This window comes from Falco rusticolus, chromosome 5 (assembly GCF_015220075.1).
Source record: "Falco rusticolus isolate bFalRus1 chromosome 5, bFalRus1.pri, whole genome shotgun sequence".
In the NCBI taxonomy this organism is placed as follows: domain Eukaryota; kingdom Metazoa; phylum Chordata; class Aves; order Falconiformes; family Falconidae; genus Falco; species Falco rusticolus.
The window spans coordinates 72,935,055-72,952,890 of NC_051191.1; the positions used below are offsets into that span (position 1 = coordinate 72,935,055).

Here is a 17,836-nt window from a genome sequence, read left to right on the forward strand (position 1 = left end):
TGCTATGTCATATGTTGTTTTTGCTTTACATGTCCTGCTAATCTTTTATGAATCAGCACAATTAGGAAACCCAGTCAGCACAATCTTTTGAATGATCATGTAAGAATCAGGAAAAATATCAAGCTCTCTTTTAATTAATCTTGTTAGAAGCTTTGCTGAAGGATTAAAGTAGACAGAAATCAAAAGAAACTTTTCAGGACCTGAGGAAGGCTTGTTTGAATTTTCTAGTAGTTCCATATGACGCTATGACTTTCCCTCCCACTTCCCAGTTTAGCTTCATGTGCTTTGTGCAGCCTTTTCATTAGACCTTTGGTCCTAAAGATTTAAGTTCAATAACTTTTTTTCAGTGGAGACCTAATCTTAGACACCAAAGATGAGCTTGTTCTTTTTACAAGGCTGGTTTCTCTGAGTGGAGACAAGATATTAACCCATTCAGTTGCGTAGAAGATCCCAAGAATCATGGGCAACCAGCTGTACGTAGCCCTGCTTGAGCAGGGGCGTTGGGCAAAGTGATCTCCAGTGGTGCCTTCCAACCTTAATCATTCTGTGGTTCTGTGGTCAGTCCTGAGCTTTAATTGTATAGTTAAACCGAGTCTCCTACCACAGGATTCAGACTTTGCCCGGTGCCAGACTTTTCGCCTCCGCCTTTAAGTATTGATGGTGATGACATGAAGTGTGGGAAGCCATCTCTCAGGGAGGGTGTGTGTGTGTGAAGTGACACATCCCAGGTTATTTCCTGTGCTATGGTGTGAACCATTTCCAGCAGGCAAACCATCTTAGCTTGTCACACAGCCGTTCACAGAGCCAGAACTCAACTCTGCCACTGCCAGTTCTAAGTGCCATTGGCTAATTCTCATCACTAGTGCAGCTGACAGTGGTTCCTCCACTGTTGTTATTGCTAGCAGTGGTCCTTGCCACTCCTCCTCCCAGAAGGCTTTGCAGGCTTCTGCTGTGATTAATTCATGTACTTACTCAGTGTCTTGTTAAGCTAATTTCTGAATTCTCAAAATCTTGAAACTGTTTGAGAAGATTACAATAATATATAGGTAAATTCAACAGCTGTAAGTGAATGGTGACAATATGGGTTGTTATGTTCCTTGAATAGCGGGAAAGTTATATAAATATTTTCTTTTCATTGCAGCACTTTGCATTGTTCTGGTAAAAGCACTCTCATGCTGCAGTTCTGAAACTAGTGTTTCAAAAGCTAATTGTGCAGCATCTGGGGTTTGGAGTGAAGTATATACCAGTAACTTTTGTTTTGTTTACATTCCTTATTTTCAGCCATCCCTTGGAGTGAAGAAGCCAACTAAAGCCCTACTGTATGTCATACTGAGCCCTGTGGGCCCTTACTTTTCAAGTGGAAGCTTTAATCCAATATCCTTATGGGCAGATCCAAAATATGTAAGAGCCTGGAAAGGAGGAACAGGGGACTGCAAACTAGGAGGGTAAGAAAACATGATTTTGCATCTTCTACATAGCTCACAAAAGAGATTTGTTTTTAAGTGAAGTATCTAATCTAGCAGTAGAGGTATTAAATGTAGCAGTTAAACAATGTACTATAACAATTTCTAAATTGTACTTTGCAAATATATTTATGCAATGTTGCAGCATCTTAAGCTGAGGAGCTGAACCCAAAAGGTGTCCATGAAATACTTCGCCTGTTCCCCTTGCAGAAGTTGACACTAAAGATATCCCTTCTTCGACGCATCGTTCAGTATAGCAGCCTGCTGCCAACAGGGCAGTGGGCAGCACTGACTGCTGACCTCCTTCCTTGGCAGACTGTCTTGACAAGCCGTCTGCAGTTAGCTAGGGGGGTGTGGGTGTGTAAGGGAAAGCATGAGACAATTATCTGCATTGACTTCAACACAGTCTGGCAGTTTTCTGCTGAACTAAGCCCAAGCACAAGTTAGGTAGAGACATAATTCTTAATGTCCAAGTACTTGACTTGGGTGAAGTTGCTTAGGACTTGACTGGAGCAAGCAACTTGGATCTGGCTAAATAAATGACTCAATTATACATCCTTGTTCTTTGGTTTAAATGAAGCTTATTGTCTCTACCTGGGAGTTTTTTCTAGGCAGGAAGTTAGTAGTTGTCAAGTGGTGCTCAACTGAACAAGTAAAATAATCAAAGGGCAAGAAAACGGCTTTCCTTCGTTCAGTCTGATGTTCTGAGACCTTTACTCTTCTTTTTTTTTTTTTTTTTTTTTTTTTGTGTGTGGAGTTTTTGCTAAGTTTTAGAAATATATTAATTGTTTCCTGTGCATCCTTCATACATCATCTGTGAAAAAAGGAATAGTCCGGAGTCACTACTGACTTGGTTTGTGCCCAGGGGTGAGAACTCCAACTCCAGTGTGGCCAGCACTTTGGAGCTGCTGACTTTGGGTCTTCATGGTTGTTTTAACATTGGAAGCAAAGGGTTTCCCCTCCCTCCTCAAAGCATCTACAAAGTAAACATATTATTCAGTCAGGTTCACTCTGTAGGCAGCATTTTAGGGAAAAATTGCTCCTCAAGGGTGTGGAATTCATCAAGGCCCATCTGCAGCTCCTGAAGCTACTAGTTCTGTGAATATCTTTCACTATAAAAGAAACAGCTCGCCTTTGGTGATTTTTGTGTTCCAAGAGGTTCATCTGACTTATATGACCCATCTGTTCATCTGACATATATGAGATGAGGTGGATGGGTTTATTTTGCTTTTTTTAAAAGCATGAGCTGGATAGGAATTGCTCTCTCCAGGATGCCAACTGCTAAATAAAGATAAAAGCTTTCATAAGGTGTCTAATTGCAATGATTAGAATGTCCAGAAAACAGAACAAGAGATAATTTGAAGACAATTTGGATGGATACATTTGAGCTGTTGATGCTGTTCAGCCCTTCAAAGTTTTTGGATTGTAGATACAAATGATGTAGTAAAATGCTAGTAGAGTACTTCCAATGAAATATTCCAGGGATAAGCAATGACTGTGCAGAGAACTTGCTTGTGAGGTAGATGTGCACAAAACCTCGCATAGAAATCAGAAAATACCTAAGCAGATATTCATAACTGTTTGATATTTCTTTTTGTTTCTGAAGGAATTATGGTTCTTCTATTTATGCCCAGCAAGAAGCCCTGGAGTTAGGCTGTCAGCAGGTTTTGTGGCTCTATGGAGAAGATCACCAAATAACTGAAGTTGGAACAATGAATTTGTTTCTCTACTGGATAAATGAAGATGGAGGTATAGTAACACAGAACATGAAAATTTTAACAGAGTAGGCAGCTGGGACTGTAATCCACAAAATGATTATTAGAGTGCAGATCATAAGCTTTTTAATGAAGATTATGTAACAAAGGAAATGCCTGTTCTTTTCTGAAAACTCGTAAGTGACAGTTAGACCATTGTGAAAGAGGAGATTCTGGAGCAGTTGTCAGTACTGCCTACTGATAATATACGAAACTGCTGGGCCAGTCCACGTGCTCATAAGGGTATGGTCTAGCCATGCACAAGGTCACACTACAGGTTTGGCGTCAACTCTAGCAGCATGCTTGGTCTTGAAGGAGTTGTTGGGTCAGAAACAATGCAGACATACTGAAAACACCTTATGGCTGTGTAACTCTTCAAACTTTGTGGCTTTGGGCATGTGTGGTTTCCATCATCACTTTCTGGCAAGTCAAGTGTTCCTGAAGCATAGTCAAAAGTATTTCTGCATCCAGCCGATGAAGAACGCTGCTCTTTCTTTGAAGAATTTGAAGTTCTGTCCAGTGGAGGCAGAGAGAAACATGTCAGTCAGCATTCTGCATCACTAATGCTCAAATGATGCTTTGAAGGTATACCATCGTTCTTGAAACCATTTTTACCTCTTTATACCCACAGTCATCTCTGAGCAGTGTACATTCTGATGGGAAAACTGTCTAGTTAATGAGCAGCCAGCTGCTTAGGTATCTCAAAAATGTTCACTGGGCATGCAAGTATTCAGTGCTTGAGAAGTAATAGCTACACTTGAGAACTGGTTCAGAAGACTGCATGGCTGAGTCCTTAAAGGATTGAGCCAGCGTATAGGCAAGTGGAATTAAAGGACACCTTCTGACTTCTGTGAGTGCTGGCCCTCCATGAAAATGTAGCATTATTGAACTTCTGCATGGCAGCAGATGCAGGTTTCAGACTCTGGTTTCATCATAGTGCTGTGGGTACCCTTGAAAATTGACATTTTTCTGACAGTGCTTAGCTGCAGTACAGAGGCAATATTCTGTGGGGACAGCAGTGTTGTTTGCATAACGTAGGGTAATGGGAATCCTGACTCCCATCTCCAGTTTTGTTATCTGTTCTTCTGCAAAATCTTTGCCTCTTTTATAAGAGGGGTGACACTCTCTCAGTGTTGAATGAGTCTGTGCAGTCTTGTGAATGAAACTATAAATATGGGAAATCTTGTTGTTATAGCAGCAGTAGATTTGCCAGTGTAGCTAGATGGTCAAATTCATGCGTTGTATAACTTCACCGGAGAGACACAAAAATAGATTTTGGCTCATTCTGCCCAGGGAAAGGACACTGAAGCTGGGGGACATAATTAGAATTCAATGTTCTCATTGTACTTAAACCAGGAATATGCTGGAATTATCCAGCTGCAGCACCGTACTGTTCCAAAGATCTGCCAGTCACTGTGTTACCAGTGCATTACTGAATAGTACTATTGTGAGGTGGCCGTAGCAAACAACTTGTAATTCATGCTACCCAAGCTAACTGTATACTAGCAAACCTGCCATTTCACATGACATGGTCATTAGCATCTTGGAGCACTTTGCTATCTCCTGGTGTGTTGATTAATGCTTAATTTATGATATCTTTGGTTGAGAATCACTCTTGCTGCCAATGTGTGTCATCCTATACCTGCCTACGGCTTTACATTGTAATTTAAAAAGTGTTTGCCATTACTGTCGCTTCACAAAGGATACTTACTTAGGCTGTGGTTTTGTTTTGTTATGCAAATTCTGCAGCTGAGAGAGGGAGCTAACGTAAAAACAGTGAGGCAGAAATTGCAGGTCTTCATGAAGAAGAAGCAGCCCTTTGTGTGTTCAGAGGTCACTTCGGAGTAGTCCGAACTGCTCTCCTTGGTTTATAACAAATCAAAGACTCAGCCCAGCAAAGCCTAGCTAAAGGACATCTATGCTTCCCATGAGAGCAGGCTTTTCTTGCAAGCCTTTGCTGCTGATTTTCAGTTATAGCATTAGTGACTAAACATGACACATTGCCTTGGGCAGCAGGAGGAGCCTGGAAAAATGTTTTGGTTGTAACATCGAGGAAGGAGTAGGGGAGGAAACTACTCAATTTCTGGTAAAGTAACATGACATGCTCTATGCTGCTTTTATATGCCCCTGCTACTGTGGCTGAGGCTTAGAATATGCCCAAATCTGGATCTCTGCTGTTGCATGAATACAGGAGTGTTGTATTTCATTCATCAAATACTGTTTACAGTTTATGTTCACAAAGTGAAAATTTTGGTCACCAGTCCCTTCCACTTGCCTCTTCAGAGCACATAACAGTCCCAAGAAGCTGTTAACATTGAAACTAGTTTCCTTCAAGAATGTCTGTTCTGCTGCCTAGAATATAGGCTTGACTTTATGGAAAACCTTAAAATTTAAACATATGTCCAGCCTGAAGGTGGCTAACTATGAAATCTGTGTGCACTTTCGAAAGCTCAGTTTCTTCAGAATAATTTGAAGCCATCTCAGTTCTACTTGTAGCTTTAATGTTGAGGCATTGTGGATAGCATTCAGGCATCACCTAGTATTTTTTCCTGTTATTTAAATGGGAATTAATAGTGCCCACTTCAAAATACCTTACATAAATTAAAAAAATAATTATGTTAAAAGATTCTCTGGAACAGTCAGGTTAAATAACAGGCAAGTTTGCTTAACATTCTGTAGGTGGAGGATTATTGGAGCTGCAGAAGTGTCTTGTACAAGTAGACTACTAAGAAAATAAGGATTGTACCTTCTGCTCTAATAGAAAGCCATAGCAATAGCAAGGAGGGGAGAGCAGCAAATGAATGAGGAGGCAGACAAAGAGAAGGAAGGGAAAGAAACTGAGGAAAGTAAATTGACAGAGACACAAAGACAGAGTGATTGCATGAGGGGAGAGGAGAAGAAAAGCCTTGGGGAAATAAGGAGGAAGAAATAGAAAGGTTCAAAACAACAACTGGGAGAGGAAGTCAACTGTTAATAATGGTGAAATCAGGGTTTCCTGGGGTCTCCTTGACCTTAAGTTCTCTTGGAATCATTTTGTTATCATTTTGGTAAAATATATTTTAGTGAATTTCTGAGCACTGTTATGGTGTGATTAGTGCTGAGCACGTCCCATATTTGGAATCTTATCTGCTACTTGTTCATAAACACAGGCATGTAAAAATTGAAGCTGTGTAATATGCAAGACCTCATTTTAAAAATCCCTTTAAACACTCTGATGGAGTTCCACTGTTACAGCATGCCTATACCATGGCTAGTTTAATGGAGCACTGAAGAGAAACCCTGACATTTTCCTTCAGATGCTTTTCCCCCCCTTTTTGCTACTATACATTTTAAGGCTTCTAGCCCATCAAAATAATTCGGGAGGCAAATGGAGTCTGTGAGCTCACAGTCTGTTTTTTTGGAGATGGACAAACTGATGTCATATGGAGCCTGGTTTGGCATCAATTCACAGAGAAGATGAGCTTTCTGGCATGCTGTGTTGTATAGTGTTATCGTCTGTGCCGCATATCAGGGCAGCAGATGTTCCTTGGGCGGCCCCAGGCTGGTAGGCATCGTATGTATACTTGACAAAATTCTACAGAGCAGGCTGTTCAAAATGCTTCGAGACTCCCATGTCCTGTCAGCTCAGTGCTGTTTGATGGCTGGTTTGGCCTGGCAACTTTTCGAACTAGCTCAAATCAATTAATATACGTTGTTGTATTGGTCTGGCTGAGATGGAGTTAATTTTCCCCACAGCAGCCCTCATAGGGCTGTGCATTGTACTGGTAGCTAGAAAGGTGTTGATGCCACACCAGTGTTTTGGCTCCTGCTGAGCAGTTCTCACACAGCATGAAGGCTGTTTGTCCAGCATTCCCCCCTCCCTCACCACTAAGCTGGGGGTGGGCAAGATCTTGGGAAGGTACATAGCCAGGACAGCTGACCCAAACTGACTAAAGGGATATCCCATACCATGTGATGCCTGCTCAGCAGTAAAAGCTGAGAGAAAGGAGGACGAAGGGGAGGCATTCATTATTTATGACATTTCTCTTCTGGAGCAACATTAACAGCCTACTGAAGCCCCATGTCCCTATGGCCAAACATCACCTGATGATGGGAAGTGGAGAATAACATCTTTTGTTTTCCTTTGCTTCTGTATGTGACCTTTGCTGTTGCTTTATTAAACGGCCTTTGTCTTGACCCACAAATTTGGTTTTCCATCTTATTTTCTCCCCCACTATCCTGCTGAGGAGGGGAGTGTTAGAACAGCTTGATGGGCAACTGGCATCCAGCTAAGGTCAAACCACCACAGTATTTGAGCTTAGACAGGTTCTGGCCAAGATGTGTTGCAACATCACCAAATAGAGGACATTATCTGGTGGGTAGTCACAATCTTTGGTATTAAGGTCCATGTTATTTGAGGTTTTCTGTTAGAGAAAGCGGAGCACTTGTATATAACTTGGTCACAAATGCAGAACATCAGGTTTTCAGATGTTCAGATGAGTCCTGTGGCTTATGAAAAGTTTTTAAGTCCTCTTCCTTTGATAGCTGTGCCAGAAGTAGGACCAGGCATGCATCATGATTAGGAGTGGTGCTAGACAGACTCAGAAAAGGAAAGCTATTGTTCCTGACTGTGTGAGAAAGAAGAGATCACTGCGGTACTTAGGAGTCCAGGTTAGGGAATAGCACTACGGGTGAGTCAGACGAGAGCAGAATGTATAGCCTGTTCTAGGGCAGCTTTTAAAATACATTTTGGCATGGCAGTTTACATCTATTACTTATGTATGTATAGATCCTCATAAACGGCACATGGAAGCATAGGTAGGAAAAACTCCTAGTCCGAATGAATAAATCAGAGATGGCTGCATTAAGAAGTAACAGACATTTCTTGAGAGAATGGACGGCGAGCAGCAGATTCAACAAGTAATTCCATTTATTTATCCTCCACTTCCCCTATGCCACCCCAGCTCCCAAAGTCCCCTCTTGCAGAGTGGGAGAGAGCCCATGCTGTCGCCAGTCTGGAGCACTGTATGCACTGGCTGGCAGGCAGTGTTTTTGCACAGAATTATCTAGCTGACTGCTGAAAAGAGAGTATTAAGCAGCTGAGCTCAACCTGCTCTCACAGCCCAAGGATGAATACCGTGTTTCTGTCTTCTACCCAGCTGCAAGTTTTCACAGGACCTACTGAAATATTTTTGAGACAGCGTTTCCTTTGAGTCTGTTTCAAATGGAGCCCTGGATTCAGTGATTTTTTGCAGGTAGGCAGAAAGGGACATAATAAAAACATGAAGATACATATCTTGTTCTTTAATGTGACCTAGGTAAAAATGAATCAAAAGTCTTAATGGTTTGTGGATTTAATGATCAGGATAGTATCCTTATAACATCAAGAAAGATAATGGACTCTCACTGGGAAGAGAATATTATTAGAAAAAGAAATTATGAAGAGTATTACTGGAAGATTGTGGAGGTCTTCACTTCTCAGTGGAAATCTGAGACTGTTAAAAGAGCCTGGCTGCCTGAAAGAGTAAATGCTCAGTATTCTCTGGTAATAGAAACCGCTGAGTATGCTACAAGATGGTTTAAAGTAAAAGTGATGGTTTAAAATAAAAAGATTAACTCTGATTTGCTGCAAAGGTCAGATGGAAGAATAAAGACTACATACAAACTTCTGTGTTGTAATTTGAGTATTTAGTAAGTATGGATTACCATTTAGCTACCATTTCATTAGTTACATTAGATGAACATGTATCTAATATTCTTTTTCAAGAGCAAACAAGAAAAACAAGCTAACAAACCAGACTAGTTGAATAATTTGTATTGTTGGTGCTTTTGGAATTTTATTAGGAGTGCTCTTTCTGTGTAAAGAGAAAATTGGGGGTGGGGGGTGGGAAGGATGTCTAGATGAAGACGAAGGATGATTAAGGAAGTCTCCTCTCAAGATGCATTTGGCAAGGTTTCCACTGCTTTTCTTCTTCAGTAAATGGGCCTCAAAATATCTCATAGATGTTTCATATTCACACTGTGAGGTAGGTATATTGAACCCCATATTGCTAAGTGAAGTAAAGCAGTTCAGGGAAGGTCATGATATGCCCTGGGATTATTAGGCATGGCTTTCCCTTGTGCCTGTCTACTCTGAATTTGAAAGACTGAACTATTTGGTGGTTCCCAGTAGTTATACAGCGAATCCATAATACACAGAGAAGTAAAACCTACTACTAGGCTTTAGCCATATGTTTATTAGTGTATTAAACATGTTTCTTCCCCACCCACTGGAGTATACTCAAAATGTTCCAAACACTCAGCAGCAACTTATTGGAATTGAATCTGTGTAACTTGTGTTCTTAGAGGGTAGGAAGCATTTCTGATATCATTCCACTTCTTTTTAATTTTCACGTTAGGTGTAATATGAGTAAACATTTTTTTGTTTCTTTGTTTGTTTTTCAACCAGTCTTTCTATTTCTTTTGTGTTTGACAGAAAATGAACTGGCAACGCCACCTTTAGATGGCATCATCCTTCCAGGAGTGACAAGACAAAGCATTTTGGATTTGGCACGTAATTGGGTGAGTGTTTTGACCTTGGCAGTAATGGTTTCAACTATCATGTTATAACATAGATGAAAGTAAGCATTCCTGGTGTTCAGTATCTTGAAGTTCAACTGAGCTGGTCAGATCATCGGATCACAGAATCGGTTTGACTTGTGGTTTTGGCTTGGAAGTTACCTTTAAAGGTCATCTAGTCCAATCCCCTCTGCAATGAGCAGGGGCATCTTCCACTGGATAGGTTGCTTAGAGCCCAGTCCAACCTGACCTTGGATGTTCCCAGGAATGAGACATCTACCACCTCTATGGGCATCCTGTTTCAGTGTTTCACCACTCTCACCATTAAAAATGTATTCCTTATATCTAGTCTAAATCTACCCTCTTTTAGCTTAAAACCATTATCCCATGTCCTGTTGCAACAGGTCTTGCTAAAAAGTTTGTCCCCGTCTTTCTTATAAGCCCCCTTTAAGTACTGAAATCCCTTAACCTAAAATGGGAACTAATGGCATGTTAATTCATAAGTTCTCAGCAACATCATCAGAATACCCACACCTGTCACACAGAACAATATCAAACTTGTTAAAATAGCTCTGTGTAGAATTTTACATGAAAATTCTCATTAAATCCACTGGTACCAGCAATTTAAAGCAAGGAAACAAACAATTACCATGTGTGATCACAGCTATACTTCAGTCATCAGCACACTATTTCTCTACTTAGTTCCCATGGCTCCACCTTTATTTCTAATAACTAGCATGCAGCCTAAAATCCAGCCAGAGCCTTGAAGTCATCTGTCTGCTTCCAGATTCCAGTTCTGTGATGTAACCACCAAGAACTTATTCAGACACTTGGGACTACCTCATATCTCAAATGCAGCAAACTGTTCACTCTGCCTGTACTTTATTCAAAGGTTTTATTGTGGCTTGGGTAAGAATACTGTACAGTCAAAGGCTCATCAAGCCCAGTATCCTGTCTCCTGGTTTTGGCCAGGTTATGTTTAGGGAGGAGTAACAGGAATAACACAGGCATGTATTATGCTTTTCCCCTGGTATTAACTCTCAGCTTCCAAGACTTCCTGAAATACAGTTCACAGTTTTATCACTGAAGTCTTACCTTGCAATGAAGAGAGCTAGGCATGTACTTCGTGGTGCACGTGTGCCACTTGTTGATGACCTGTGCTGAACGCTTGTGTGTCTTTATACGTATTGGTATTCCCCTAGTGCAGATACACATGCACACTTCTCAGTCCCACCTGGGGGGAGGGGGGCGTGTTTGTGAGATACCAGACTCTCATCTTGATCTTTTTGAATAATTAGGTGTCTTCTACTCTACAAAGGTTGTTCTCTTTTTCCTGACTTCTATTCCCTAACCTATCTGAAAGCCTACTTCCATGGTATCCCTGCCTCGCTTTCCAAATACTCTCCTGTCCAGAGCTAATCATGTTTTCTGCTATCGTAAGCATCTCTGTTTCATATTAAAAAGCTTGCATGTAAAACAAGGACTAAGCTTTAGTTTGGCCTGATAGGACAATGAAGTCCACATAAATCTGTGGAATGAAAATTTCAGTTTGATGTTTATTTTTCTTCTTCAAACACATCCCCTCAATCAGTTGCTATGCATTCAATCAGTTGCTATGCATTCTTCAACACTTGTAGAAGGTAAAACACTCCCTATGTTAAAACTGTCCAATGTGAATTGCTTTAGTCATACTTGCAGTACAGTTAATTTTTCTATGTGACAACCGTGTGCAGGCTACAGTGTGAAATTTCACCAGAGATTAAAGAAATATATCACATCTAGTTGGCATTGCAGGTGGAATTAACAGAATGTGTTCTACTTAGGAATTGTTTGAGAGTGGAATGCAAAGCTCTCTTGACATAACTGAGTAATTTTTTTACAAATTCTAGCATGCTAGAGACCATGAGTAGTTAGATCCTGTGTCACATAACCAATGACAAATTCTGCTGTGTTATTCCCTAATGCAATATTGATATTCTGTACCAAATCAGAGGGAAGTCCCACTTAATCATCAGCATTTTATCTGACAAACCACCGGCTTCCTTGATGGTAATTCTTTCGATTAGAGTCTATCTTGTGTGATACTGTAGGGTTTGAAAAAATCACACGATTACAGCCAAAACTTGACTGATTGCTATTAGACTAGTAGTTCTATTAGAGATGTTAAACATGGAAAACAAAAACACAAACCATTTTTAAACTTTTTACAATTTTTGTGGTTGATTCTTCTTGTGCAGGGAGAATTTAAAGTGTCTGAGCGATATATCACCATGAGTGACCTGACAACTGCCTTGGAAGAGGGCAGAGTAAAGGAGATGTTTGGTGCTGGAACAGCTTGTGTTGTATGCCCCATCTCTAACATTTTATATAAGGGCAAGGTAAGAAAATGTCTGTCTCTCTCCTCTCTTCCTTCTTTCTTCAGAATTTTATGATAATTAACTGCTGCTGAAGTGAGCTAGAAAAGGAGTGTTCCCAGAGGCTCCTGGAAAGATGAACAGTGTCAGTATGTTGTTTCCCAAGTGAATTACTGCTATGTTTTCAGAAGAGAGCTTTCCTTCTCATCTTCTGGGATTTTTTAATAGTTAAAATCATAAAAGCTTAATTCCTGGGAAAAGGAGGCGAAAAAGAAGTTACTAGCTCCCAGCCTGTTTGAAAATATAGAAAACTATGTTCTCCCACATTTCTTTTACTGAACATTTTTTCCAAAGTTGAGGCACCAGGAAAGGTGAGGAGAGGAAGGACTTTCGCAGGGAACCAAATTTTTGAGCCGCTGCCTTCTTTTCTTCTCTGGTTCCTCTCTTCTACACCCCCCATTGCAGGGAACTCAGCTGTGATGGAAGAGCTGTTTCAGGAGGGCGTACAGCTGCTTCCACCTACTAGGCACCATATGGGAGATTTCTCCTGCACAGGTAGAATTCCACAGGCATTCAGACTAAGCTGACTTGATGCTATTCAGCCAGCACAAATTTAATTGAGAAGGTTAGGTTATTGCAGCTGCATGTATGGATGTGCTTCGTTCCATTATGCTGTGGTTCAACCCTGGCCAGCAACCAAGCCCCACGCAGCCGCTTGCTCACTCCCCCTCACCCAGAGGAATGGGGAGGAGAATCAGAATGGAATATAAAACTCAAGGGTTGAGATAAGAACAATTTAATAGGTAAAGCAGCAGCCACACACACAAGCAAAGCAAAGCAAGGAATCCATTCACTACTTCCCACCGGCAGGCAGGTGTCCAGCCATCCCCAGGAAAGCCAGGCTCCATCATACGTAACGGTGACTTGGGAAGACAAATGCCATAATGCCGAATGTCGTCCCCCCCCCCTTCCTTCTTCTTCCCCCAGTTTATATACTCAGCATGACGTCATATGCTATGGAATATTCCTATGGCTAGTTCGGGTCACTTGTCCTGCCTGTGTCCCCTCCCAATTTCATGTCCCCCTCCAGCCCTCTTGCTGGCAGGGCCCAAGAAACCAAAAAGTCCTTGATTTAGTGTAAACATTACCCAGCAACAACTAAAAACATCAGTGTCCTATTAACATTGTTCTCGCATCATAGCCAAAACACGGCACTGTACTAGCTACTAAGAAGAAAACTAACTCTATCCCAGCTGAAACCAGGACACATTAAATATGAAAGTACAGTGAATGTCTGTTAAGTGATACTTCTTGAATTAATAGGATGTAATAAATGTAATAATATTATCAGATACTAAGATAATATGAGAGACATCAAGGTCCTGAGTGATGGTAAGTACTGTAAATGTACCTGTTGTGTTTCTACACAATATACTTTGAAATGAAATACTACTGTATATAGTGTTACTACTCTTGTCTGTACAGCATACCTTCTGTTTTGGACAGATCTTTTGGAAGGCTTAGATTAGCCTCTGCTAAAAACAGCATGAGTTCAACTAATCTAACTTTTCACTGGCTTAGCATGCCCTCCTATAAAAACACTACAACAGCCCTTGCCTACTTGTAAGGAGGGCTAGAAAGCTTGATAAATATTTATTAAAATTGTTGATGACCCTAAGGTATTCATATGTACATGAAGTTATTATGACATGTTATTCTTTCTCTCCACACCCCTTGCCCTTTCTTTATTCCACGGCAGCATTTGCACATTCCAACTATGGAGAATGGACCTCAGTTAACAACCCGTTTCCTGAACAAGCTGAGTGATATCCAGGTAAGGTGCTTCCTCTTCTTTAACCAGATAAAATAATAAAAGGTGAACATTGGAAAACACCAGAAAATAATCTTTTTAATAGTGGTGCTATATATATAAAATCTATATGAACAAATATACATTAGATGTATTGTAATATATATTTCTTTTTATATATTTTGTATATATTATATAGGCTTTTATGTTTGATGTGGTTATTCTATCAATTTATGTGGTTTTTTTCCCTTGAGAAAGTATGATATGGATGGAGAGTGATTTAATTTTTCCCTGTTCATCTTGGAAGCTGGGTGAGAGTTAAGATATTACTGTTATCAGTGAAATCCAGTACTGTTGTTGTAGGTTCCTTTTTAAGGAGGAAAAAACAACATTATGGAGCATCTTGATAACACTGATCACAAATGAATATAGGCTAATCAATAAACAGATGGATGAAATAGTAAGCATTCACTGGGAACAGCCAACTGATCACCAGTTGTTTCTCAGCATCTTTCCAATTACACAGTCACTTTTTATCCTTAAAACAGTTCTTTCTTTCCTCTGTGATTTCCTAAAAATCAAAGTCTATTTGGAATCTGTGCTTGACCTCCCCGTCTGGGCACAGGAGTCAATACCATTTCAGTTAAAGTCAATTAGCAGCACATGATGACCCTTCTTATTTTAGTTGCCTGTTTTCTTTTCCTTGTTTAGTGTAGTTTATGGTGGGAGGGATTTGGGGATAGGAATAGGTCTTGGCAAGTTACAAGCCCCTTTATTTAAGGTCTGATAGCAGCTGCTTGACAGTATTGGCATGATTTTTTTCAAATTAAGTCTGATGGTTACTGTTCTATATTCTTAGCTTTTGGCTCAATATAATCTTAGATATGCTACTGCAGTTTTTATCTTCCTGCCAGTAAGCCCTGAAGTAAGAATTTTCTTGAAAGATTGAGAGATACACTGTACCACATAGCAACTCTGTGAATCCCATAAAATAATCAGAACTTTAAAAGAAAGAGCCCTAAAATTGATTTATCTTTATATTTTACAGGCCCTTTACTAGTGTGTAGAAATAATATGACACAGTGTTCTTCTGATAAGACCCCAAACAAAAACTACTTGTGAACTGCTGTCTGTTGTTCTAAGTTGATCCACCTAAAATCTCATGATGAGCAGGTTCTTTATGTAATGTTATTTATCCAGTGTTTTGTGCTATATTGCAGTCCAAGTTTAAATCCATTGCTATTCATTATGGGTTTTTCTCATTGCTTAATTCAAGTAGGGTGAAGCAGTCTCAGACAAGGAAGCCAGGACATCTCGTATTGTTTCAGTGGTTCTTCTGTACTCTTGATCCTCTACATACCTTCACAGCTGCTGCTTTTCAGCATTAACTACTTTTTCCCTAGGAGTTGTAGCTCAAATGATGCAGCAAGACCACTTGACTGTTCTTCACTAGGAGGATGACATGGGATCAGCATTTCTTGTTCTTTAGAATAGTATTGGACATTTCTGGCTGCGACTCACAGAGGAAAGAATTCTTAATATTCTGGTACCTTTGTGTTGATGGCTGAGCCAACTTTCCTGGAGCCAAAAAGACACGTTCCTCCATCTTCCTGTTGTTTCAGCTGTGCCAACTGTAATGGCTTGGGATCAGGGCCTTCTCTTAAAATAGTAGGACTGGTAGTTAGGAAGATGTATAGGTGCCTTTGGTTCTAGATTTCATGATTTGTTGAGGGGAAGTAGAAGCTGAGTTTTACGTGTTCCCAGCTCAGTTACATGCAACATTTTTATCATCTTAATATATGGGAATACAAAGTAGTCTTTCTCCAGAATCCCACTACATACCACAGTTTTATTTCATCTTTCTCGTCCCGAGTGCCTGATACACCTATCTAAAATAACATCTGGTGCCCATCACTTTTTTTGTTGTTGTCATATGTCCAGATTTATTATACACTTTTCATTGTGGTACATATGAATCACTATTCCTATAGCTCTCTGCTCTATATTAAAGAGCATGTCAAGTATCTAATGTCTGAAAACACTTGTGTAATTCCTGTGTTACCTTCTGAGGTCTAGGTGATGCTTTTGCGATGTACATTAGGGCCTTCAGCAATTTGTGATCAGTTTGAGTCTTCACTGATCACTTCTAATTGTAGTCATGGAACCGCTCAGCATCAGAAAGAGTCAAAGCCAGTTCCAGCACCTTGTTGAGTGTTATGTGTGGAGTAGGTACTGCTTTAACAGTTTGTGTCATGAGACAAGCACGTGCCTTCTCTAGAAGAGTGGCTTGTGAAATCCAGAATTCTATTTCAGAAGACAACACTGGAACATGTGTCTTTCTCCCTTGGCCAATAGATGATGAGTGGATTATTAAGACAAATCCATCCAGCCTGCTCCCTGAGGCTTCCTCCCATGCCCTCCCCAATCACCCTGTTTTTCCACCCCCAACCAAGGATCAGGAGGTGGCTGAAAAAGTGTAGATTGCTTCTAGCGATGATCTTTCTTGGAGCTTTTCACTTTACAACTATGCATATGTACCTTTTTGCCTTTCAACTATGTACATAACTTGTGTTCATTAGTTACTTACCAAGAGTAAATCCATCACTGCTGGAAAGTGCTGGACTATTATGTGTATGTTTACTTCTGGGTTTTCGTCCTTCTTTAAAAAAGCCAGGAGACTTAGAACACTTCATTGTTAGAAACATGATTTTGAAGCGGGTGATGGCTGCTTCCCATGTAAGAGTCAGTCAGTGGTTGCTGATTGTGTTTCTTCACTTTTCTGTGGAGAGATGAGCTCATATCCAAACAGACCCCAGGTTGTCATACAGAAAACAGTGCTGCAACACACAAAATGGAATATATAATATTCTTAAAATGTCAGGGGATTTTTTAGGATCTTTCACAAAGACCTTTTGTGTATTCTACCAGGAGGGCATGTCGGAGGGAGGTCTCTTTACAGTATCATTGGACTATTGTCATATCATTTGGACAGTCTTGAGGCTGTTATTCCAAAGAACGTTCAAGTTCTGAAGAGTAAAATGCAATGGAAATGACAGCCAAACACAACTTTGGTCTCTCTGCTCTGCTGTTGCCTGAACTAGGGTGATGTATCCATTTCATGTTGGACAATGGACATTTGTAAAAAAGTAAAAATTCTCAGTACCAACATTGTCCTTCATTTGAACCTGTGACCAAGAGGTGCAGGGCTCCATATCCAACATCATTATACTGATTCCCTTGTGTACAACACATGCTTTTTTAACATTTTCAGATTATCTTCATTATTGCGTTTCCAAGTCTGTTTTCTTGCTGCTCGTTCTTTTGCAAGTCTTCTGTGTTAAACAGGATTTCTTTGGATTTGAACAGCTGTTCAGTGGAACTAGAGCTAGAGTGACAAATTAGAAACTCATGGGCAGAACTGATTCTATTTCTCATGCTAGTTGAGAGAAATAGTAGAAGCACTGCGATACATATTTCCCTTTCTATCACTGAGTGGAAGTCATGATTACTTAAGGCTGATAAAGATTTTGGATTAAGTAATTTACATTGTGTACAGTAATGGTGTGCTTATGAATGAGTTAGTCATAGTACACATGTCTTCTAGAACTGTTTGAATTAGATGATTTAAAGGGATTCTTTTCTCTGGGAATACACTCACTGAAATACCAGTCATGTTTTTGTGGGTTTGTATTCCATGCTTTGAGAATAAATAAAGCTTTTGCTATACCCTTTAAAGTATACATCAGGATGCAGCTTGGAAGGGATAGATAGAAGGTAAGATATATTGTTTATACTACATGATATAAAATAGATTTAAACACTGCAGTCAAACAGCAGTAAATAGCCTGTTAGTCAAAACCCTTCTCTTTCTCAGAGTTGCACAATCTAAATGGGTAGGCCAGCAGAAAAGCAATCAGG

General features: G+C 40.2%; 1 protein-coding gene across 3 annotated transcripts in view; it reads left to right on the forward strand.

The window, feature by feature from the left end:
- Window positions 1–17,836, forward strand: part of BCAT1 (branched chain amino acid transaminase 1) — a 67,212-nt gene that overhangs the window by 40,157 nt on the left and 9,219 nt on the right. For all 3 annotated transcript variants that reach the window (XM_037389475.1, XM_037389476.1, XM_037389477.1), the window contains 5 exons: window positions 1,282–1,445; window positions 3,070–3,212; window positions 9,672–9,757; window positions 11,992–12,132; window positions 13,868–13,942. In XM_037389475.1, the coding sequence (XP_037245372.1) occupies window positions 1,282–1,445; window positions 3,070–3,212; window positions 9,672–9,757; window positions 11,992–12,132; window positions 13,868–13,942 (609 nt within the window). The remainder of the gene's footprint in view (window positions 1–1,281; window positions 1,446–3,069; window positions 3,213–9,671; window positions 9,758–11,991; window positions 12,133–13,867; window positions 13,943–17,836) is intronic.